Genomic DNA, 23,941 nt, shown 5'->3' with positions numbered 1-23,941 from the left:
TTTGATGCGAACTGGGGAACTGATGTCGACGATAGACGGTCTACTTCTGGGTTCTGTGTGTTTTTTGGTGGTAATCCTGTGGCCTGGGGATCCAAGAAACAACAGGTTGTCTCTCGATCAACTGCAGAGGCTGAGTATTGTGGACTTGCTCATGCGGTTACTGAGGTTGTGTGGCTAGAGTCTTTATTATCTGAGTTACATGTTGTCCCTTCCAAAAGAGCTACAGTGTAGTGCAATAGTTCTGGGGCTGTTGCTGTGTCCACCAATCCAGTGTTGCATTCGAAGTTTAAGCACGTGGAGTTAGATCTGTTCTTTGTTAGGGAAAAGGTTGCTGCTGGATAGTTAATTGTAGGGCATGTTCTAGCACAGGATCAGGTGGCTGATATTTTCACAAAACCCTTATCTGCTCCCATGTTTACAAAGTTTCGGTCAAGTCTCAAAGTCATTTCCAAACAAGAACCAGCAGCAGAGGTCAAGTAGTTGGAGGCATATTGAGGTTTAAAATAATAGTTAACTGTTTAGTTGTTAGCAGTTAATTAGTTGATAGCAGGTACTGGTGTTAGTTAGTCTTGTAAAACGCTATAAATGCAGGAAGCTGATAGTTCAGCTTATGATCTTTTAATGATAAGAATTCATTCATTCATTTTCTTGTTTCGATAGTTTTCTATTATGGAGGGATGCATCGACATGCAGTGGGTAGTAGTGGATAATCCAAGAATGAACTTGTTAGGAAAAATCATGCTTTAAAATGACAACCTCATCTCCATCAACAACGAAATGCACCTCCGGAACAACCACGACGACGACAATTGCAACGATTGTAGCTACTACGATGACAACAATATTGCCTCATCCTCCTCCACCGTTTCAGTATATTGATGCGCTGCCTAAGACACAATATGAGCTTAAGAAGCCTACATGTATTCAATGCGGCAATATTGCCCATTCTAGGTGAAAGGGAAATCTTTTTTATTTGTTGTTTTAATTTTATTTTCATATGTAGTTATGATTTTTTTTTGTGTAGCAATTTCCCCCAAAAGAACAAATGATTTTAGTTTGGTTGTTAAATGTTATTATCCGATTTTTGTTTGGTCAAAAGTTGTAGGACTATGGTAAAATTTGCAAACCCTGCAATTCAGTTTAAATATTTGATTAGTTTAGTCCATTTGAGTTCTAACAAATTCATTATTGGTATTTGAAAATAATTCTTTTAGGGGTTTGTTGGGAAGAGAAAGAACACAAAAAAGAAAAGAAGGGAAAAGAGAGGGAAAAAAAAGGCAAAAAAGAAGAAGAAATAAATAAACAAATAAGAAAATAAATATTTTAATATTAAGAAAAAGGAAAAAAAATTAAACACATGGTACATTTGACGCATGTCACCAAATAATGATAGTAAATGGTTGAGTGGTATTTTTGTAATGATGCAATAATGTTAGTGGCAAATTTATAAGTTTTAAAAGGTTGGTAGCAAAAATTATAAATTAACCAAAGTTAAGTGGCATCTAGTGTGATTTACCCTAAAAGAAAAAATAAAAAACGTGGAAGAAGAAAAAGAAATAAGGAAAAAACATAAGTTTCGGGGCTCACAATTAAAAAAACTTGAAAAATTAAAGACATGATATCCAAGTCAGCATTTAACGTGCTACGTGTTATTTTCGTTACACTTTTAACGGCAGATAATGGTAAGTGACCAAATTGTTATCAAAGGGTAATGTCAGTGACTAATAATTAAAACATCAGTGACCAAAACATAAACATAAACAAACATAAAGGGACTATTTTGTAGTTTTCCCATTCATTTTTTATTCTTTCTGTATTGGGATATTGCCCTTCTTTTAAAGCCCATCACATTAAAACAAAACAAAACAAAACAATACAAAAACAAAAAAACCTTTGCAACTTAAACCTGTTTCGAGCTTTTGAAGTTATTCTCACAATGGCGGACTCGCAGCTGAAACAATGCCAATGGAACATACGTAGCAGTCAATACCTCGGAGAAATCTCAGCCCTTTGTTTTCTCCACCTTCCCTCTCATCTCTCTTCTTTCCCTTTTCTCCTCGCCGGTATAACTTTTCTTCCTTCAAAAACACCACTTCCTCCCCAAAAATTTTCTTTTATTTTAAAGCCTTAATTATTATTTTTACTCTTTTGATATCAGGTACTGGTTCTCAAGTTCTTCTTTATGATCTAGAATCATCAATGATGATAAAATCTTTTCAAGTCTTTGAAGGCATTCGCGTACATGGACTCATTTGTAGCTTGCTTGATAATGCTACTTTAGGTTGTAAAGTAGTTGTTTGTGGTGAAAAAAGAGTAAAATTATTTAATTTAACCTTTGAATTGGTGTCTAAATCAAATACCCAGAGTGAGTTTTGCGTCGACTTGTGTTTACTTCACTCTTTGCCCAGATTTACTCATTGGGTTCTGGATGCTTTGTTCTTAAAGGTAAAGTTTTTATTTTTTATTTGTATTGTTATTTGAATACTTTGGTTTAAAAGTTTGAACTTGGTTTTTCTATGTTTCATTGGTTGTTAGGACCATTGTCTTGCTATTGGATGTAGTGACAACTCTGTTCATGTTTGGGATATGTTAAAGTCTAGTTTGGTTCTTCAAGTTCCATCTCCAGGTTAGTTGTATTTAAATTATGGGAATCTTTTATATACCTAATTCACCATTTTCATGTTGTTACAGCAAGTGTTTGAGTTTTTTTATTGATTATTTTTTGAAAAAAAGAAGCTTTATTTCCTTTTGTAACGTTTATCCTTGCACATTCCTTTTAACTTATATGTAGATAGGTGCCTTTTGTATTCCATGCGATTATGGGGTGACAATCTTGAGGCTCTTCGAATTGCTTCTGGTACAATTTATAATGAGGTGGCTTGTCTTTCCTTGTGATGAATACTTCTCTTTCTCTGTTATGCTTTCTCATTCTTTGGAATCCCTTTTAGTGATTTAGTAGATAAACTATCCCTTGATTTTCCAATTATAAGTTCTTTTTGGTTGGAATCAAGGTATTAATTCTTTCGGAGTTCATAGCTGCCCCTCTCAACAATGCCAGCTCCAAGATTTGAACTTAAGAACTTCCTGAAAGTACAATGGTCAATTATAAGTTTTTCTGGTTCTTGCTTACAGTATATAATTCTCAGCCTTTGAAATAACACAAGTATGGTGGTAAAAGTATCATAGAAGCCCCCTGTACTACAAGTCAGATTGCATTTTGCTACCTTTACTCAAAAAATGGGCAAATTAGTCCTTGTACATTAGATCGAAGAGCAAACTGGTCCTTTCTGTTAAAATTTTTATCTATTTTTACTGTTAAAAACTAATGTGGCTGATAGAGTAACTAGTTAGTTTCATGTGTACCTTATTCCAACATAGAGGAACCAATTTTTAATGATAGAGTTGGATGGAATTTTTAACAAAAGGACGATTTGCTTTTTGAACTAACGTATAGGGGCTAATTTGCCCTTTTTTTTTTGTAGAGGGAGCGAAATGCAATCTGACTCTTAGTACAAGGGCCTCTATGGTACTTTTACCTCAATATGGTCCTTGGCCAATAACAAGTTGAATGATGGTGAACCTTGGTTGTTTTCATAATGTAATCATTATTATCATCCTTAAAGGGTTACACTTTGTAGGGGTAAACTTCAATACTACTCACCACTAGCATTAAGTGATCTCTTACTAACCAAATGAGTTTGAGCAGATTATAGTCTGGAAAGTCATTTGTCAACATGATTCACCGACTTCAACAAGTTCTGTTAAAGGTTGCATGAATTTAAGCAGCTCAAATTCCAACTTTGCCAAGTGTTATGATCAGCAGTATAAAGCTGTTCATATATGTAGACTTGTGGGACATGAAGGTTCAATATTTCGCATTGTCTGGTCTTCCAATGGAGTCAAACTTGTTTCCGTGTCAGATGATCGGAGGTGAATAGGTTTTTTTAGTACTTTGTTTCTATTTGTTCTACTTAATTGGGTTTATGCAATGGGTTAATATGGTTTCTTTATCCATGTAGTGCTCGTATCTGGACAATACATGATCATGATGATAGAAGGGAGATTGTTGGTCCTGTGCTCTTTGGCCATAGTGCTCGGATTTGGGACTGCTGTATTTCTGATCATGTAAGATTCATGTAATCCTTTTGAACTAGTACTTGCTCTATTCTTTCTGGTATATGTAAAATATAAGAACAGATAACTAAAAAAAATATCTGTGATTGGTTTAAACTGATCTTTTTTATTATTATTATTTCTGTTAGTTAATTGTTACTGCTGGTGAGGACTGCACGTGTCGTGTGTGGGGTCTGGATGGAAAGCAGCTTTGGGTGATTAAGGAACATATGTAAGTTGCGATTCCAGATTTTTGTCCTCGAGTTTGTTTCTTCTTTTGTGATATTCTATGTGATGTTATATATTGAAGTCTTTGTTGAATTAGCCCTAAAGCTGATCAAACTAGTATTTTATTACAATATAGATATACTAGTATTTTATTACAATATAGATAAATTACTAGAATATTTTTAATGGTGCAGAGGAAGAGGCATTTGGCGATGTTTATATGATCCAAATTCTTCACTTCTTGTTACCGCTGGGTTTGACTCTGCTATTAAAGTTCACCGGTTGCACACTTCTGTTTGTAAGACATTGGACTTGGAAGGAGATGCTGATTCTGAAGATATAATTGAGGGAGCACAGATAAGCATTACTTGCATCCCAAATTCAATGGAGCATGCTGGACTCATGGACAGGTAAAGCTTTTTAATGTATTGGACTGTAAAACTTTCCGGCATATTACCTTTGAAAATTGACATGCCGCCAAGATTCTATTAGTGTTCTCAGCCATAAAAAACCTTACTCTATAAATTAGAAAAATATTTGTTATAACTTCTGTATGGATCATAGATAGCAATATGTAAGCTTTCCTAGCTCGTGGCACTCTGATTGACATATGATATATCAATGCCTCTAAAAAGTTACAAGACTGTTGAATTTTCTGTTATATGCGCTGAATATCTGATAGTTGCTATAATATCTCTATTGAAGGATCAAAACTTGTGCCTTGTGGATCACAAACTTCTGTCGATTTTGTATTGACTGGTTATTTTGTATCATATTCTTACGATGGTCAATTTTCATTGTTCGTTCTGTTGTTGCAGCAAAAGTGAATATGTGCGCTCCTTGTATTTTAAATGTGAAGATACCATTTATGTTGCTACGAATCATGGTTATCTCTATCATGCTCTATTATCTGAGACAGGGGATGTCAAATGGACTGAACTGGTCCGTGTCAATGGAGAGGTTCCAATTGTTTGTATGGATCTGTTGTCAGCAAGCCTTTCCAGAAACCATTGCGGTGTAGATGATTGGGTTGCTGTTGGAGATGGTAAAGGAAACATGACTGTTGTTGGAATCACTGGTAATCCTTCCTCACCCAAAGTGGCCTTCGCCTTTGCTTGGCCAGCTGGAGCGGAGAGGCAACTCTTAGGAACTTACTGGTGTAAGTCACTTGGATCTAGGTAATAACTTTTCTTTATTGATTAGATTATATCTCGATTTTGATTATCTGGCAGTTATTGCTTGCCTGAGCTGTAAAAACCTATATGCTTGACTGTGAATTTTAAACACATTTATTTATTATTTACTCATTTATAAACCTGTTTGCCGGTTTACTAATATAATAATAGGGTTAAACCACTATTTGGGGCCTGAACTTAGCAATAATTCTCACATTGAGGTCTGAACTTTTTTTTTGGTCAAGTTAGTTCCTTAACTTGATAATTGTTCCCACATTGAGGCTTGAACTTTTTTTTTCCAAGTTAGTCCCTGAACTTGGTACTTGTTCTCATATTGGGGCCTGAGCTTGGCAAATGTTCCCACATTGAGGCTTGAACTTTAGAGTTCAAGGAAATATCAGGGACTAACTTGGACAAAAAAAGTTCAAGTCCCAATGTGGGAACAATTGCCGAGTTCAAGCCCCAAAAAGTGATATAACCCATGATAATATGATCGGTATAGAAGTGACTGGCTCTTATGCTGCATTGTCTGATGCAGAAGCTGTAAATTTACTGCTGATAATCTGGCATTGTCAGTTGAGAGACATATTTGATATCATGCTTTACTTTGAAGATGTAGAGGATTTTGAAATATCATCTTTTCTGTTAACTAGGTATGTCTTTACCACTAATCCCAGAGGAGTTTTGAAGCTGTGGAGGCTATATGACCCCTCGATATCTGTTTGTCAGGATTCTCAAAGAATATCCCTTATAGCTGAATTCCCTTCGAGCTTTGGAATACGAATTATGTGTTTGGATGCCTCATTTGAGGAAGAAGTATGTATTATCCTTTCTTTTTTTGGTTTTTTTCCTTTTTTTCTTTGTTTACAAGAAGAAGAAGAAGATATATGAATGTTGGTACTAAATATTATGTAATGTATGTTGTACTTAAAACTTTTGCAGGTACTAGTCTGTGGAGATCTGCGTGGTAATCTGATTCTGTTCCCTTTATCAAAAGACCTATTGCTATGCACGGCTGCCACTTCGGGTGTGAAGATATCTCCACTAAGTTATTTCAAAGGAGCTCATGGGATTTCGACTGTGTCCAACATTTCAGTTTCTAGATTGAGGCACGGTCAAGTTGAAATCCGAACGGTAATATGATCTAAGTTCCCTGTAAAAGGAAAATATTGGAATAATAACTCTTTAACATTTTCTCTTGGGTCATTGTTTTCTCTAGTAAGTTTTTACTATATAAAGATTATAAAAATGAAAATTTCATAATAGATTGAGGAAAAGAGAAAATTCTTGTTAAGGAATTCATATGAACATCCATAGACCTTAAGAAAGGGAAAAACTGTAAGCTTTTGGGAAATGGCTTGATGCATGTCTGCCTGTATGCACATGTATTTCTTCACGTTCAAGCATTTGTTAGTATGTTAATTATTTTCCCATTTTCCTTTCTTTTGTTTTTCAGACTGGAGCAGATGGGTGCATATGTTATTTAGAATATGATAAGGACCAAGAAAGTTTTGAATTTATAGGAATGAAACAATTGAAAGAATTGAGTTTGATTGAATCTGTCTCCGCTGATTTCAAGTCTGCTGATGATCTGGCAAACCGCAACTATGCTGCTGGTTTTGCGTCAACGGATTTCATAATATGGAATTTGCTAACTGAGGCAAAGGTATTCGTGCCCCCACCCCTCCCTACAAGCTTCTTTAGATCATATATTTCGATTGCTAAATGTTTTCATTGGCACAGGTTTTGCAAATTCCATGTGGGGGATGGCGACGTCCTCATTCCTATTACCTTGGTGATGTACCGGAGATGAGGAACTGTTTTGCATACGTCAAGGTATGTTTACTTCTATTGTTTACATCTTCATCCTTTGAGAAACATTGGAAAATGCAAATTATTACTTTAATTTATGTGATACACCTGTCTAAGATTGTTGACTTGCATAATAAGGCACCATTGTCAAGCACTCACCTGAAGCCACATCCTTGATATTTCATGGACCATAAAGCATATTCTAGCTCGTGTTTCCTTCCTCAAGTTTGTATATCATTTGTTTTTCAATAATTTTTGCAGGACGAAATTATCTATATTCATAGGCATTGGTTACCAGGAGGCTGTAAAACAAAATTCCCTCGGAATTTACACTTACAGTTTCATGGGAGAGAGATGCATTCCTTATGCTTTGTTTCTGAAAATTCGCAAGTTCAAGGAAATGAAGAGGAAAACTTAGTTGACAAATCTAGTTGGATTGCAACTGGATGTGAAGATGGAACTGTGAGGTTAACTAGGTATGTTGAAAGTTATCCGCCCTTTAGAATGGGGCGGAATGCTTCGTCATTTTGTACACGTATTTTGTTTTATTGGATAAACCGGGGCATGCTGCTATGTCATGCACTTGTGTACTGTAAAAGACACATACCTTTTATGTCTGTCCCATATGTTATTCCCTTGTTTCTCATTGATTCTTGCCCTTTAATAGAGAATCTGATCGTGTTATGGGTGATTAGGTTTGCTCCGGAAATGGAGAATTGGTCTGCATCTAAATTGCTTGGGGAACATGTTGGTGGATCTGCTGTTAGATCAATATGCTTCGTGTCAAAGACACATATAATTCCTTCTGATGTATCCAGCAGGCCTGGCTTGGAAAAGGGACAAAACGACACTTCAGATGGCAAACAAAATCCATGTTTGCTGGTTTCCGTTGGTGCAAAGCGTGTTCTGACAACTTGGTTACTAAGGAATAGGAGTCTGGACGAGGAGGAAGAAATATACCCTGAACAAAAGCTCAACAGATGTGAAACCGGGTGTAAACCAACAGTCAAACAGTGTTCATCGATGTCATTTAGGTGGCTTTCCACGAATATGCCAATAAGAAGTCCTAGCATGGAAGGAAGAGCAAAAACCATGAGTGCTACCAACAAAATTTCTAGCCTTGATAGTGATGCAAAGACTGGATCAACTCTTATAGAGAAAGAGGGAACAAAGTCAAAAACTTGCTCGGTGAATAAGTATGAAGATGATTGGAGATACCTTGCTGTAACTGCTTTTCTTGTTAAATGTGCCGGTTCCAGGTAAGCTCCTATTTTTCCTGCCTTTTGTTTGCTTTGTTTAATTTAAGGAAAGAAACTATTCCCTTTTCGCTCTATTGCAGGTTGACTGTCTGTTTTGTTGTCGTTGCTTGTTCAGATGCCACGTTAACATTGCAGGCTCTGGTCTTACCACATAGATTATGGTATTCACAAAGGCTCATTATTAATTCCAGTTTCGGTACCTCTGTGTGCATCATGAAATTTAATTTACGCCCTTATAATTTCAGGTTCGATGTTGCTATATTAGCTTCGATGCCATCCCCGGTTTTAGCATTGCAGCATGCAGTTGTCCCTTTCTGTAATTTAACCCATATTAGCAGCACGTACCTTGTGATAACTGGAGCTACTGATGGCAATATTACCTTTTGGGACATAACTGAGAGTGTTGAAACCTTTGTTCAACGAGTATCCAGTCTTAATATAGAGAAGTTCATTGATTGTCAGAAACGGCCACGTACAGGAAGAGGAAGTCAAGGAGGACGGCAATGGAGATCACTGAACAGTAGCATGTCTAAGAGAAGACTTGGTGGTGACTCGGTAACTAGAAAAGCTGGAGATGTGGATAATAGCGATTCAAATATTACACCTGACACATCTTCGGAATTAAATGACCTTCAAAAGAGGTCGAAGAACTGTTCTCAAGCCGAGCATGACACTTTGCTCGAGCCAGAGACCAGCAGAACCGATTCCTTAACCGAGATATGTGAAATACAGCCTATACATGTTATGAATAATGTACACCAATCTGGTGTGAATTGTCTCCACGTTTCAGGGGACTTCCAAGGTTCCGAGAACTGTTATCTGTTAAATATTGTCAGCGGGGGTGATGACCAAGCAGTTCATTGTCTTCAACTGAAGCTGACACTGTCATCGACTGAGTTAGATGCTAAAGTTGTGACCTCGGAAACAATAAGATCAACCATTCAGTCCGAAAGTATTGAGAACATTGTAGATCGTAGCAATAAGAACCAGGCCCCGAATCACATCAGATTCCTCAATCAATATAGAATCCCCTCAGCTCATAGTTCTGCTATAAAAGGTCCGTAGTCCTTGTTTGAAAGTAATCCAATATGTGCATTAATTTACTTAATTATGTTTCAACTTGCGATATCTTTGGTTCTGGTTGACATCGTCTTTAGCAGCTGCGCTTCTTCTAGGCTGATTGGGACTTAAAGTCGAATGCTTTCAGTTACCAGCAGTCAGTGCCCCACAGGCCTTGTACTAACAGCAAGCTTTTATTCAATGAAGGCATTTGGACAGATGGGACCTGGGTGTTTTCCACCGGTCTTGATCAGCGCATCAGGTGTTGGCTTGTTGGTGAGCACGGTGAACTAACCGAGCACGCTCTACTAATCATTAGCGTACCAGAGCCAGAAGCATTAGACGCAAGAGCATGCGGCAGGTCAGTTTAGCATTTATCTGCAATTTTTAGATCATTGGCAATCCTTTATTACAGGTTAAATCTAATCATGGTTCTTTTAATCGGTGTTTGTTAGGAACCACTATCAGATTGCCGTTTCCGGAAGAGGGATGCAGATGGTCGAGTTCTTCCTACCTTAACAATAAAAAGATTTCACAGAAGCCACGACATATAAGAAATAGGTACCACCTTGTTGTGCAACTATTTTTGTGCCAGTTCCACACTCATTTAACAGTTTACATATAGCTGTCTGACCCGGATTAGTCAACCATTTTCCCCCGAGTACCGGTTGACCCGTGAATCCAAAGAGGGTGGTCTGACTTACCATGTTTTCTATTTCCGTTTACGAGCAAAGCGCTTTCAGACTTGGCTCATTTAACCCTAACCAGGACGGATCAAGGGTTACATTACATTACATTACATCTTACAGTACTAATATGTAAAATTCAATGAAAATATGAGTGTCATTACTTTGATTCTAGTTTCAATCAGTACAATCTATTTTGTATTTTTTTTCAAATGGTTGAGATTTTTAGCTGCCTAATAAACCTCGAGTTGGTTCAGTTTAGTCCTGTCAAAGTCAAAGGGTGCCTATATCGACTAAGTATTAGCTCAGTTAACATAATTGGCAAACGTGGAAGTCTTGGAATTTGAGTACCCACGGTTGAGATCCACCGTGCATAATTATGTGTCAATTGTATATATGCGGGTTTTCAAGTCTTACCTTATAATATTTAAGTTTTAGTTTGGTTAGTTAATCTTCGAATGGATTGTTTCGTTTCTTAATTTGTTTATATTGTAATTATTTGATTATACACTTTATTTTAGGGTGAGTGTTTAATTAAATTGAGTCAAATTGAGTGAAAGAATTTTGACTCATGAGTTCTATTTTATTATACTAACTTAATTTGAATTTTTTTAATATAGTAGAGTGAAATGAAATTTGAGAGTTGAATAGACTTACTGACAATATGAATAAATTTTGAGTTAAAAGTATATATATGAAAATCCTTTAAAAACAAAATAAGCGATTAAAAAATAATTAGTATGATAAATTTGATTTGATAATTTCTTCATATTTATCATATATGTTTAATATTTTTTCATAAACTTTAATATTTTTATAAAATTTTGGGGAAAAATAGTTCATAAATATTTTCAATTTTAGAAGATTATTTTAATTTTTAACTTTTTCGAGAGACTAATTTATATATTTTCAAAGTTTTTAGGAATTTAAAGGGTACTAACATTACTTTGTTATTTGAATTATTCAAATTATTTGAGTTGTAAAACTTGACTCGAACTCGAAAAATTGAATTGCTTATTTGAATTTATCTAGAGAAACAACTCAATCTAATTAACTTAATTTTTTTAAATTGAATTGAATTTTATTTATTTGAGTTTTTACCGATGTAATTGTTTGATTAAAAATTATATAAAGTTTCTTCAAAGGTTACGTTGAAGGCGGCTCCCTTACATCTATATTTTTTTTTGGTGAGAAGCAAAAATTAATTACATCAACTGCATAAAACAACCATTAACTTTATCTACTTGTAGTAAGTCTATTATTTCCTTAGGAGCCTCATTAATGACTTGTAAGTTTGATTTCCAGCTTAAACTAAGTTTAGCAAGACGATTCGCTACTAAATTCTGATTTCTTGGAATATGCTTAACCTTCCACTCCCCTTCCGACCGCATGATGCGCTGAGTTCTTCGAAGCACAGTAATCCCAGAGTTTTTCAAATCCAAATTAGCCAAATTATGGGCGACTTTAAGGTTATCAATTATGATAATGACCCGTCTGTAGCCCTTATTTAGCAAAAGAAGGATCCCATCCAGGATGCTCCAAACTTCAGCCTCAAACGGAGAGCATACACCTAAGAAACGAGTGAACCCTACTATCCAATTTCCATCATGATCTCGAACCACACCTCCTGTTGCAGCATATCTAGAATCTCTGGCCACAGCCTCATCAGTGGATAAGTACACCCAAGTATCTTCTGAATTATTCGTGGGATTTGAACTGGGAGTGTTGCTTTTGTGACCACTGTTAGAATTAAGTGACCTGAATCCTTATTTAAATAAAATACAATGGTAAAATAAAATAAAAGTAAAATCCCTATAAAACTATATTTATTTTATTTTATTTTAGAATAAGGTTTTCTAAACCTTATTAAACTCCATCTATTTGATATTGATTAGAATAAGGTGTTTCAATCTTACTACACTCCTATTAGAATATGGTTTTACAAGCTTATAAATAGACATAATCTACTCCTCTTTTAATTATTCAAATTCGACATAGTGGATTTTCTTCTCCTCTGCCCATGGTTTTTTATCCTCTTTGGAGGGGTTTTTTCACGTTAAATTTGTGTGTTCAATTTCTCAATTTATTCCGCTATTTTTTTTACTTAATTGGGTCAATCCTAACAAGTGGTATCAGAGCTAGTTCAATTTTCATAGATCAACCCATTCAGAGATGGCAGCATCAATGTTTGAAATTAAGAAGTTTGATGGTGAGACAAATTTCAATCTGTGACAAGTTCGGATGATAGCAATTCTAGTTTAAACTGACTTGAAAAAGGTTGTTATCGGGAAAAAGCCTGAGAATCTAAATCAAACAGAATGGGAAGAGCTTGATGAAAAGGCCTTGTCTGCAATCCAGTTGTGCCTCGCGAATACGGTATTGCAGGAGGTATTGATGGAGAAAACCTCATCTGCTTTGTGGAAAATGTTAGGAACTCTTTATGCGACCAAGTCTCTGGTTAAACGTTTAGTGTTGAAACAATGTCTATTTACGTTTCACATGAACGAAAATGAGCTTATTAGAGATCACATCAGTCAATTCATTATTCTTTTAAATGATTTAAAGAACGTTGACGTTCATATTGACGATGAAGATTAAACTATGCTTTTATTGTGCTCTTTACCCCCTTCATACAAGTATTTTAGGGAGGCCTTGATTTAAGGCAGAGACAAACTCTCGTTCGAAGATGTGAATGGTCATTTGTTGAGTAGAGACAAACTCGACAATGAGTCTGGTTGGATAGCAAGACAAATAGGCAAGCTTCCGTTTTGGTAGCATCAAAGAAATGAGAAAAAAGGTGTCGTTATTGTAAAAAGTTAGGTCACGTCAAAGTAAATTGTTATAAACTGTGAAATAAAAGAGATATTGAGAGTAACGGGAAAGATGTAGCTGGTGCTAATTTGGCCGATGAAAGCAGTGATGATTTCTTGTTAGTGTCAACGAGCGATAACTTCGAGCTCACGTCCGAGTGGATCCTAGATCCGGGATGTTCTTTCTACATGTGTCCTAATAAAAAATGGTTCTCCACATACAGTTCGGTTGAAGGTGGAGTTGCACACATGGGAAATGATTCATCTAGTAAGGTAATTGGTATTGGTACTGTTAAAATTAGGATACACGATGGGACGATTAGAACACTCTCATATGTCAGGTATGTACCTGATTTACGAAAGAATCTCATCTCCTTGAGTATTTAAGAATTGAAAGGATGCAGAATTAATATCGAGTCTAGTATCTCGTGGAGCTCTCATTTTGTTAAAAGGTAAAAGAACCGACAGTCTTTATATTCTGGAAGGTTCTACAGTGACCGGTGAAATCAGGCGTCCCTCGTCTATTACGGAGTCGAATTCAACTTGTTTGGAGAAGAGGAAACTTGGTCATAGGAGGAAAAAAAGTATGACTGTTTCGTTTAAGATAGGTTCTTTTTTGGATGCAAGTTTTGAAAAGTTAGGGCACTGTGTTCGTGAAAATCAGACTTGGGTTAATTTTAATTCGGCAGTGCACAAGTCGAAGGTTAGAAGTCTTCCAGCTTCTAAGTACAGATTCAACTCAGTTAATTCCCTGCATAGTTCAAGATAGGCCCGTGGCCGGCCTTGGCAAAGATGGCGTTGTAAGAATTCATGTTAAGGTGGAGATAGTTAGAGTTGTGTGACCAAAATTCTAAGAGATTGCTTGCAAGTCAAGTTAAACAATATATATTTTCTTTCTAAAAGATTTAGTATTTATTAGTATAATATATTTAGCATTTATTAGCATAGTTTATTTGACCTACTAATTTAGCCTATAAATAGGTTCTTTTGCAACCTTAGAAAATACACCCATTAGAGATTAGAACTCATAATGCATTTAGAGAATTTTGTGTTTACATTTTGAGGGTTCTTTGTTTTCGGGTTTTTGGGGTTTAGTTTTTATCTCCATCTTCTGTACTCTTCGTTCTTTTGCCATTATAGTAAAATTATCTTTGACAGTGGTTTTTTATCCTCTTTGGAGGGATTTTTCCATGTTAAATTTGTGTGTTTAATTTCTCAATTTATTCTGCTATTTTTTACTTGTTGCTTAATCGGGTCAATCTTAACAACCACCAAGATGTGATTTGTATTGGCAAGCCCAATAGCTAGAGACTTTCACCACTTCAATTACTGTCTAGGAAATATTTTGAAAGATGAATAAATTCCTATTCTTCCAGATACGCCAAGCGATTAATCCAAAAAAAACATGACCAAGTGAGACTACTACCCTGCAATCTTTCATGAAAACAAAGGTTAAGTAAAAGCCAATCCTGAAAGGAGACAGAGAAGAACCTTTGTTTTAGCTAATCTGGAAGCACAAGCATCCACACATTTTTGGTGGAATGACAATCTCGAAGAACATGCGCTAAATCCTCAAAGTCATGCCCACACAAGGTACAAGAGTTGGTGTGACTAATTCTCCGTCTAGTACGTTCTGAATTAGTAAGAAGTCTTTGTTTAAAAACTAACCAAAGAAAAACTCTCACTCTCTGTGGACCCGGATATTTCCAAGTAGTCTTCCAATGCTCCTATTGAGAATTCCAAGTGTCATCTTTTAAAGTCCAATAAGCACTACGAACTAAGAAGACCCCTGACGCTGAACGAGACCATATCATTCTATTCGAACTGGAATCGGGTTATGGAGGGGGAATACTAGTAATCTTTCTAATCTAAATTGACCATCTAAATTGACACTGAACCAGACACGAAATAGATCCAAGTTCCAGCTTCCATCTAAATTGACCATCTCCCTAACACAACAATCCAAATCAAGGTTAGCATAAGATGGAATTTTTTAGATTAAAGGGCCCATACTTGGAATCCAAGTATCTTTCCAACAGCAGGCACTGGCACCATCTCCAATAGACTAAACTAAATTCTCTCGAAGTAGCGGCCATATTTTAGAAAGTGACCTCCATAAGTGGGAGCACTAATTCCTGGTAATAGAATCTAGAAACTGCTCTTTCCAACCATACTTAGAGCAGAGGACGCGAACCCAAAGCGCATTGCTTTTAGAAACAAAGCTAAAACCAATCTTCATAAGAAATGACGAATTTTGGTTGCTCAAATACCTGAAACCAAGCTCGCCCTGATCCCGTGGTTGACATATAGATTCCCATCCCACTAAAGACATTTTAAAATGACCATCTGCATATCCCCAAATAAATTGTCTAACCAATCTTTCAATATCAATGCAAACACCTTTCAGAATCATCAAAGACTGCATAAAATAATTAGGGATGGAGAGAAGTACTGATTGAGCCAAGGTGATTCTTTCTGCTATAGATAACTTCCTCGCATCCCAATTCTACAATTTTCGCCTTACCTTATCAACAACAAAACTCATAATATTGTTGGTTACCCTATCGTGAAGAAGAGGAAAACCTAAATAAGTGCCAAGATTTTGAACTTCCTGGAATCTGAATAGTTGACTAATTTGATTGCGGACATCAACTCTAGTAGTCTTGGAAAAGAAGATATTGCTTTTCCTAACACTGATTCTGTGCCCCGAAATCTTACAAAATTGAGTAAGAATGCTAACTGTGCTTGGTCAAGCTGAGCTTTGCAAAAGATCACCAAGTCATCAGCAAAGAATAAATGAGAGACTGCAGGTCTTGTACGTGATAGATAAATTGGATCCCAATTACCAATATCCATTTCAACCTGAATAAAATGGCCCAACCACTTTGAGTAGGTACGCCATTCCAAAGAATTTTCATAGAAGAGGAAGATAAAGCTAACATAATCACTTTTAGTAAAAAGACAAGGATCCCAGCTGCAATCAAGGAAGCACTTATAAACTCCTAACTAACTCTGTCGTAAGCTTTCTCTAAATCCAGCTTAATAGCCATCCAATTCCTTGCCTTCCATTTACACCGCATAGAATGAATGACTTCTTGCGCTAAAACAATGTTGTTAGAAATGTTTCGACCAACTATAAATCCAGCTTGTTCTTGATAGATTAGTTTAGGAAAAATCGCCTTAAATTTGTTTGCAATCACTTTCATCACCAACTTATAAAGAACAGAACACAAGCTAATGGGCAGAACGTGACTGAAATCCTCAAGACTCTCTTTTTTGGGGATAAGAACAATCAACGTATTATTCAAATCCTACTCGATCAGCCTACCAGCAAAGACATCTTTAACCCACTGACACACATCATTACCAAGGATATCCCATTGAATTTGGAAGAAATGAACATGAAAACCATCACTTCCAGGAGCTTTCAGTGGAGCCATGTCGAATAACGCCCTTTTAATCTCCTTATCAGTGATAGCATCCTCCAAAAAAGTAGTCTCTGAATGATTAATACGAGGAAAACCAAAATTAGGAATGTCCCCCAAGACAGGGGGAGCCTCACCATAAAGTCTTTCAAAGAATTCCACTGCCTTAGATTGCCAGATATCTTGATCTGAACACCATTCCCCATTATCAATATGTAAAGTTGTGATTCGGTTGAATTTCCTTCTCTTGATCGTACGATTGTGAAATTTTTTTATTTCAATCCCCCAATTGAAGCCAGTCACATCGAGCCTTTTGTCTCCAAAGTAAGTCATCATGGTCAAGAACGTTTTCCAACTCATCCCGAATTTCCATATCTTTTTTAGCTAAATGAATAGGGGTAGAGTGATCTAAGGCATTTTGAATATTGTTGAGCGATCTCATGAGATTTTGCTTACGAGTACCCAAAAAGCCATACACATTCATGTTTCAAGCTTTAACAAAATAAGTAATTATTTAAGGACTCAACCATATTACCTGCAAAATTCCACTTCTCTATGACAAAATTGGAGAAATCATTGTGCTACATCCATCCTGCTAAAAATTTAAAAGGTCTGCCTTTAGGTATACTAAGGTCTGGTCTAGTAGACAATAAGAGAGGTCGATGATCAGACTTAATACGAGTGAGGTGATGGATTAAACACTGGGGAAAAATTGTCATCCATGCGTCATTTGCTAAAGCCCGATCAAGTTTGACAAAAATATCACATCGTTGCCAAGTGTAAGAAGGTCCGCTATACCCCAAGTCTTACAACTCACAAGAATCAACAAAATTACCAAATAAATCACAACGCTTGCCTACGGTAAAAGGACTTTTCTTAGCCACATGTGATAAAATGGCATTGAAATCCCCCATAATTAACCAAGGAATAGATTGATTTGGGATTACAGATTTTAACCGCTCCCAAAGAAGCTTTCGTTTTGACCTATCAGTGTAACACCTCTAACCCGTATCCGTTGCTGGAACAGGGTTTAAGACCATTACCAGGGTTTACCGATCAGACTCAAATATTTCATATTACTTCACATTCATATCAGAAATTAGTCATAAATTTATCATATTGTCCCTTATACGAGCCCTTAAGGCCCAAAACATACACTAGAAACAAGTCGGGACTAAATCAAAAACTCAGAAAATTTTTCGTGAAATTTCAAAAATTTTCAAGGTGCAGAGGACACACGCCCGTGTGGTCAGACCGTGTGGCTCACATGGCCAAGGGACACACTTGTGTTTTAGGCCGTGTGGCCTTTGAAGTAGGGCACACGATCATGTCCCGGCCCGTGTAACTCTCTGACTTGCAATACATTTAAGAGCAGGGGTCACACGGCCAAGCCACACACCCATGTGCTAAGCTGTGTGATCAATTTTGAGCATTTTGTTTTAAAAATTTAAGATGCAGAGGGCATACAGCCAGAACACACGCCTATGTGTTAGGCCGTGTGTCACACACGGCTGAGACACACGTCTGTGTCTCTGTCCGTGTGGACAAAATAAGACCATTTCCAAGCCTTTTTCTTCACCCAATTTCACCTTCCACCTATATAAATATTTAAACACATTCAAGAGCCAATTCAAGACATTTAAACCTAGCCAAATTCAAGTCTTATGCATGAGATATTAATACCTATGATCAAATGTCCAACTTACCAAGATAGCCTAATACTTATAAACATATTTTACCAAATACACTATCATAAACTAATATCCAATATACTTATATGATTTTCCTCATTCAACCCTTTAAACATACTCATCAAGCAAATTAAGACTATTTACATATCAAAACATATCATTTAATAGCCATTTCACTGGCTAATTTCAACCAACATTAAATTGCTATCAATGGTAACATTTAACATGTACATGCCATTATTACCAAAATTAGTTTACTATTTATATATACCAAAAAGTTCAAGGGATAGTGTGATGTAGCTCCGACCAGCTTCCAACCTTTACGAGCCTCCGAGTACTATAAAACAGAAGAAATAAGACAGAGTAAGCATTTAATGCTTAGTAAGTTCTTATAACGGGAAATTAACTTACCATTCATTTACTTATATAATAAACATGCATAATACATCCAAAGCAATTTGGCAATTATCCTAACACATATAACCTCAACGAACGTGTTAGTCATGTATTTCATGTGAATAACAAAAACAAGGATGAGCTCATCAGGTATCGAGTTTCCAAGTATTTCATGCATATATAGATAATAGTTTCATTTTGATTTCACATGTTCTTATGTCAGAATTTCACCCGTTGAATCATTTGAAATCTCGATGGATACTTGGGTAGTACATCTGAAATGTACAATACTATAAATCTGTCAATTCATATTCGGGAGTGTTTTTATGAGCACTTAAATAGGAAAGCTCTCTCTCAAGCACTATAACGGGAAGCTTATTGAGCCTTGTAACGGGAAGCTTATTGAGCCTTGTAACGGGAAGCTTATCCGGGCAATATAACGAGAAGCTCACAAAGAGCCTATAACGGGTAGCTTCGAAGAGCAATTAATGGGTGGCTCCGAAGAGCAATTAATGGGAAGCACTGAATAGCCATATAACAGGAAGTTCAAGTGAGCACTAACGGGAAGCTCACAAAGAGCCTTTAATCGGGAAGCTCACGAAGTACCATATAACGAGACGCACATAAGAGCTGCAGTGTGCCCACAACACATGTAGGTTTACAATCGATGGGGATGCTCCGAAGAGCATTTAACGGGAAGCTTGCAAGAACACTATAACAGAAAGCTTGAGAGGGCTTGTAACGGGACACTCTTTCGACCTACGGTACATCCACAACATATGCAGGAACCCTACCGTTTCGAGAAACAGAACCTTGTATCCATCGAATCTCATTATCCAAACGGAACTTATTTATTTATTAGGGATTTTCAGTTACAAGATCAATTACATACACATATATGACATTTAGACAATTTACATATTCAACACTCAATCTAAGCATATAAATATACACAATTAAGTTACACGAACTTACCTCGACAATTGTTCGTGACTTGTAAACTACTAATCCGATAATTTTTTTCCATGATCGAACTCCGTTTTTTATCTATCCAGATCATACGAGTAAATTTAACATCAATTTAATACAATTTACATTCAATTCAATCCAAGTCACATCTTAGGCCGTTTTGCCCCTATACTTTTAATTAATGACGATTTCCTGCCTAAGCTCGGAAAATGAAATTCATTTAATTTAATCCTTATCCCAAGCCTAGATATTTTCATATATATCAATAGTATCCCATGAATTCCATGAAATTTTAAAATTTTTCCATAAATTCAACAACTTTTCAATTTAATCCCTAAATCATGATTTCATCCAAAATCCTTTAATAAAATACCTTTAAATATCCATCAACATATCAATTTTATCATCTAACAACTAAAATCATATAAACTTATCAATGGTATCTTCCAAAACTTTCAACAAAATCAAAAACTAATGAAATAGTTAGTTGAACCTAATTGTAAAAGTCCCAAAACATAAAAATTACAAGGAAATAGCAAGAATTAAACTTACATGAAGCAAATATTGAAAAACCAGTTTAAACTCTCTTCAATGGCTGTTTTAGAACTGAAAAATGATGATGAAAATGTCTAGAATTTTAATTTTCCTTTTATTTCACTTAAATTTGGCAAAATTTACAATTTTGCCCTTATTTCACACCAATTTCTTGATTTTTCTATGCTATTTAATCCTCAACCATCCCATGTGGGTCCAATTGCCCTTTTAGTCCTCCTTTATTTACTATTTATGCTATTTAATCACTATTTCTTTAATTAGCAAGTTTTGTACCTTTTCCAATTTAGTCTTTTTAATTAATTAACTACTAAAAATTAAAATTTTCTAACTAAAATTTAATTATAACTTAATGAAACTCTGTAAATATTTATAAAAATATTTTGGCTCGGTTTATAGGATCGAGATCTCGATACCTCTTTTCTAAACCACTTAACCTAATAAAGCCTTATAAAACACAAATTACTAATTCAAAAATATTTTAAAAACTACATTTGGCTCGTAAATATTAAATAATATAAATTTACGAGCTTATTTACCGGATTTGGTGGTCTCAAACCACTGTTTTCGACATCACTAAAAATTAGGCTGTTACAATCTGGGCAACCATACACAAAAGAAATAAGAAAAGAATGATTGGGAATAAACTTATCAACACGAAGAAAACTAAATTGGGGATGATTTTGAATGATTTTAATTTGAATAGAATCCTTCAACTTCACCCAGATACCACCTGAAAAACCAACGGCTTCAACCCGATGTGAGCAATTAAATCTCAATTTCTCAATAATAAAATGTCATTTTACCACTCACTCTCGGTTCAACCAAACAAACAATATCTGGCCTATGCTCCGCATTGTATTCCCGAAAAGCTCGAATAAAATTCCTCTAGCACTCCATTGACAATTCTATGTAAAAAATTTTAGATTTAGCCCCATAATAAAATTAAAATAAATTGATTTAATGCTAAGAAAAGTACAATACAACAAACCCCAAATTTCAAGAAAAAATTCATAAGAAACAAAAGAACGGTAAATTTCAGCCTTACTGTCCAGGGAGATTATCTCCCTCTTGTTGTTCATTAGTTTTAGTGAAAACTTCATAATCAAATTTGGTTTTGGAGAAAGCAAAAATGCTCTTTGCTAGTTGCTCCATAGATTCCATCAGCGACACACGTTGAGATCTAGAGGTTTTGAGTCGAGTATTATTGCCATGAAGAATTTTATTATGTTTTTTAGAAATTCCTCTACCTCTGTTTCTAATTCCATTTCCCGAACTGAAAAACCCCACCAGAGAGGACCCAAGGTGTTGTTTGAAGAATGAGCACTATTTTTTTTATTGAAATTTTTACTTTCAGGAAAGACTACCGCCGAATGCTTGCCGGAATCGAGACTTCCCATTTCCACCACCATTTCGTTTCTATCATGCCCATCAATTTTTGGGTCTGCCCGAAAAGTTGAAGCCTCACATTCGAGATGGAGAACCACCTCGGCGTTAGATTCGCTTTGCACTCCTTTCGCCACAAGGGTTCAACTGCAACTACTAGTGTCATGGGTTGCGCATGGGAGCCCGCAACCATGACACATTCGTGTGATCCATCAAGTGGGAAGGAGGTCATTTGGCCCGATCGGACTGACCCATTGCTTGAAGAGATTGAAGCCTCATCTACAAGCTTGTCACATATGGAAACATAATCTTCGAGGATATGCAATCGTAGATTTGATATGTAATCTTAGAAGATATGATTTTGTAATCTTAGAGATTTGATTTGTAGATACCATTTGATCTTAGCCATTCATGTACTTAATCTGTACCATTGGATTTGGGAAGGCTCTACTATAAATAGAGACCTCTCCCCTCATTGTAAATCACTTGAGTTTTGAGGAGTAATAAGAGTGCTTGAGAGTATTCACTCAAACTAATTTCTCTCTTGTGTTCTTGACATTCGGTGGCTTGTTCTTATTTCGTTCTTCGTTCATCCTTGTTTGATCTTCGAGTTGCTTTCGTTTGTGTTGTTTTCAAAGGGGGAATTCGATTGAATCCTCAACTTGTGGGAGTTAGGCTGACTTAGGCATTTTTGGAAATAGGAAACTGCCTAAGGCCGCACGGATTGTAAGGCAAAAATCCTAAGTCCGTGACAGTTGGTATCCGAGCCAGTCTTCTGAAAGCACTATTGAAGGATGTCGAGAGAAGTTGGTGAGAATGAGCCAATGGAGACCCGTGAGAGGGCCAGGAGGGCTAGTCGATCGAGGGACATGTTATCGAGCTTGGAAAATCGAGTGGTCAATCTCGAGGAGTCTGTTGGTGACATGAGGGAGACACTCGAAGTGGTCCTGACCCGTATGGAGGAATTGAGGGAAGACAGCAAGGAATTCGTGCTGGACGCTCTTAGATCCACTTCAGACAAGTTGACGGTAAATGACGAAGCTCTTGAGGCCCTGGTGGCTGCCATGAAAGAGGAGATTGCTGAGCTTAAGGGCGAACTCACAATATATAAGGTCGCTCTGGGAAATGGGATGTTGGCTTTAGGACCGAAGCAACGTCATGTGGATGTTCCAAAACCTGAGAAGTTCAAGGGGGCTAGGTCTACGAGAGAAGTGGACAACTTCCTGTGGGAATTGGAGCAATATTTTCGAGCAATGGGCATTGTGGATGATGCCACTAAGATAAACATTGCTTCGATTTACTTTACTGATGTTGCTCTCTTGTGGTGGCGACGTAGGTCCACGGATAAGAAACGTGGAGGAACGACTATTGGGACTTGGGAGGAGTTCCAAGGAGAGTTAAAGAAGTAGTTTTATCCGCAGCATGCTGAAAAGGAGGCTCGTGCTAAGTTACGCCGGCTTACGTAATAAGGCACCGTTCGATATTATGTGCGGGAGTTTAGTGAGTTGATACTTCAGATCTCAGACTTGAATGAGAAGGAAGCATTTTATTGGTTTGAGGATGGGCTAAAAATGTGGGCTAAGCAAGAGTTGCGCCGCCTAGGCATCACCGATTTGACCGTAGCTATGGCTGAGGCAGAAAACTTCTACGATGTTGGTGGGAGAAAGGTTGACAATAGTGACGCTTCCAAGCCCAAGCTAAGACCCAAAGGTAATGGTGGGGGAGACAAAGAGCAAACCGAAAGGAATGGCGAAGCCTCAAGGACTAATGATGGTAGACTAGGGGATAAGAGAGGGCCAATGAGATGCTATCTTTGTCAATGTCCACACAGGCTTAGTGTTTGTCCAAAGAGGGCCGCTTTCAATGCTATGGAAGCATGCGAAGAGGCCGTTCCTGACACCAAAAGTCTTAGTACGATATTGGGTGGTGTTGAGGACAAGGCGAGTAATGGGCTGATGTTTGTAGATATCATCATGGCAGGTAGGAGATTGAATGCCCTTGTTGATACTGGTGCATCCGATCTATTCATGTCCAAAGAGATGGCGAAGGAACTCAGTCTCAAAGTGGAGGAAGATTCGGGTCGAATCAAAACGGTGAACTCAAAAAGTATTCCCATAACGAGTGTGGCTAAAGGGGTGGAACTCAAGCTTGGCGAGTGGACATGCAAGGCAACCATTAAGGTAATCCCACTTGATGATTATGATTTTGTGGTAGGATTGAGTTTGCTTGACCGACTTAATGCGGATATTCATCCTTCCTAGAATTACATGACGATCTTCGATTCCAACCATCGATATATGGTGCAAATAAAAAGAAAGGGAAGCATGGAAGGCAAAACATTGTCAGTAATACAATTTGCCAAATGAGTACGTAGAAATGA

General features: G+C 36.8%; 1 protein-coding gene across 5 annotated transcripts; it reads left to right on the top strand.

Moving 5' to 3' along the window:
- Positions 1-1,881: 1,881 nt before the first annotated feature.
- LOC105764022 (uncharacterized) lies at positions 1,882-10,927 on the top strand. 5 transcript variants are annotated; one of them, XM_012582466.2, is made up of 19 exons: positions 1,882-2,063; positions 2,159-2,445; positions 2,536-2,626; positions 2,792-2,874; positions 3,707-3,930; positions 4,020-4,125; positions 4,263-4,345; positions 4,536-4,751; positions 5,160-5,519; positions 6,170-6,332; positions 6,459-6,650; positions 6,973-7,182; positions 7,260-7,352; positions 7,590-7,804; positions 8,024-8,587; positions 8,668-8,748; positions 8,833-9,644; positions 9,854-10,007; positions 10,102-10,927. In XM_012582466.2, the coding sequence occupies exons 1-19, from the start codon at positions 1,937-1,939 to the stop codon at positions 10,163-10,165; spliced, it is 4,125 nt and encodes a 1,374-aa protein (XP_012437920.1). In that variant the 5' UTR covers positions 1,882-1,936; the 3' UTR covers positions 10,166-10,927. The 5 variants fall into 5 exon arrangements, with proteins under 5 accessions (XP_012437920.1, XP_012437919.1, XP_052481581.1 ...); XM_012582465.2 differs by lacking the exon at positions 10,102-10,927 and having other exon boundaries at positions 9,748-9,886; XM_052625621.1 differs by lacking the exon at positions 10,102-10,927 and having other exon boundaries at positions 9,745-9,884.
- Positions 10,928-23,941: the final 13,014 nt, after the last annotated feature.

This window comes from Gossypium raimondii, chromosome 12 (genome assembly GCF_025698545.1).
Source record: "Gossypium raimondii isolate GPD5lz chromosome 12, ASM2569854v1, whole genome shotgun sequence".
Lineage (NCBI taxonomy): Eukaryota > Viridiplantae > Streptophyta > Magnoliopsida > Malvales > Malvaceae > Gossypium > Gossypium raimondii.
Note: the sequence above shows the minus strand (reverse complement) of the source record. Positions and strands in the feature narration are given on the sequence as shown.

Bases quoted from the DNA above. Each gene is read 5' to 3' on its own strand.
- LOC105764022 (XM_012582466.2), top strand. From the start codon at position 1,937: ATGGCGGACTCGCAGCTGAAACAATGCCAATGGAACATACGTAGCAGT. The intron at 6,651-6,972 runs GTAATATGATCT...TTTGTTTTTCAG, and splicing joins GTCAAGTTGAAATCCGAACG to ACTGGAGCAGATGGGTGCAT. The intron at 7,805-8,023 runs GTATGTTGAAAG...ATGGGTGATTAG, and splicing joins GGAACTGTGAGGTTAACTAG to GTTTGCTCCGGAAATGGAGA.